General features: G+C 42.5%; 1 protein-coding gene across 2 annotated transcripts in view; it reads left to right on the forward strand.

Annotated features, from left to right (window-relative positions):
- Positions 1-283: 283 nt before the first annotated feature.
- Positions 284-1,067, forward strand: part of RASGEF1B (RasGEF domain family member 1B) — a 19,658-nt gene continuing 18,874 nt past the window's right edge. The window contains exon 1 of one of the 2 annotated variants that reach the window (XM_026848144.1): positions 284-463. In XM_026848144.1, coding sequence (XP_026703945.1) covers positions 287-463 — 177 coding nt within the window. In that variant the 5' untranslated portion in view covers positions 284-286. Of the gene's footprint in view, positions 719-1,067 lie in introns of both variants that reach the window. The other variant, XM_026848145.1, reaches the window with a different exon arrangement.

Here is a 1,067-nt window from a genome sequence, read left to right on the forward strand (position 1 = left end):
TCTTATCTGTCATTTAATGAAGAAACAGCAATATATAAAATAAGCACCTGGCAATTGCAGTAGACAGGCAGTGATGAGAGCCTGTGTTGGCCCTTCCCTGAGAAATTTACACAGGCTGGAAGACGGTACAATCTTTTCTGCTGTGTGCAAGCAACCCAGGGTATGACACAGGGTTTTCTTCCTAGTGCTCTAGTGCTTCCTACCTCTGCAGTGTAGAAAGCCTCTTACATTATTGTGCCTTGTGGTAATTATCCTGTATATTTTTTGTGTGTCTCCTCAGGAAAGGATGCCACAAACATCTCCCTTTGCAGCTATGTTTGACAGCAGTGGCTACAACAGGAACCTGTATCAGTCAAAAGAAGACAACTGTGGAGGGCTCTATTACCATGACAACAATCTCCTGTCAGGGTCTCTGGAAGCTCTGATCCAGCACTTGGTACCCAGTGTAGATTACTATCCTGATGTAAGTCTGTACACCCAGTTAACTATATGGCTAGGCCTGATGCATCTCGTAAAGAGGAACTTTCACATATACAGCCAAAGCAGAATGTGTCACATCAAATTGCGAAGGAAGGGGTTCAAGTGACTGATTTAGCAGTGGCCCGATAACTATGTTCTTCATGTGAGTGCAGCATGCTGTAGCTCACCTGACCTAGGAAGTCTAATTCTTCGTTACGCCTGTTGTGAGGTGCACAGCCCTGGTCTCATTTATAAGTAAGTACCTAGTGTGACTTACTGTTTGATGGATTGCATGTACCATTAACCCTTTAAAGTCTGTCGGGCAAGCTGAGGAGAAAGACAAGACCACTAGTGTGACAGTATGAATGTATTTAGTTTAAAAACAAACAGTTTTTAATCGTTATTTCCCATTGCTCATCTGAGGTCCACATGTGTCTTGCAATTAGCAGCTAGTTGAACTAGTACCACACTGTTTGGAATCAGTGGAGACTGGACGTGAGAATGGAACATTTGTCATCTGAGAATTTTTGGCCTGTCTAGATGCATCTGTGCATTGAGATATTTTATATAATTCTTAGAGAAGAAGAATGATATCAAAAGTTGGGGGG

This window comes from Athene cunicularia (assembly GCF_003259725.1).
Source record: "Athene cunicularia isolate RWA chromosome 4 unlocalized genomic scaffold, athCun1 chr4_part2, whole genome shotgun sequence".
NCBI classification, from domain to species: Eukaryota; Metazoa; Chordata; class Aves; order Strigiformes; family Strigidae; genus Athene; species Athene cunicularia.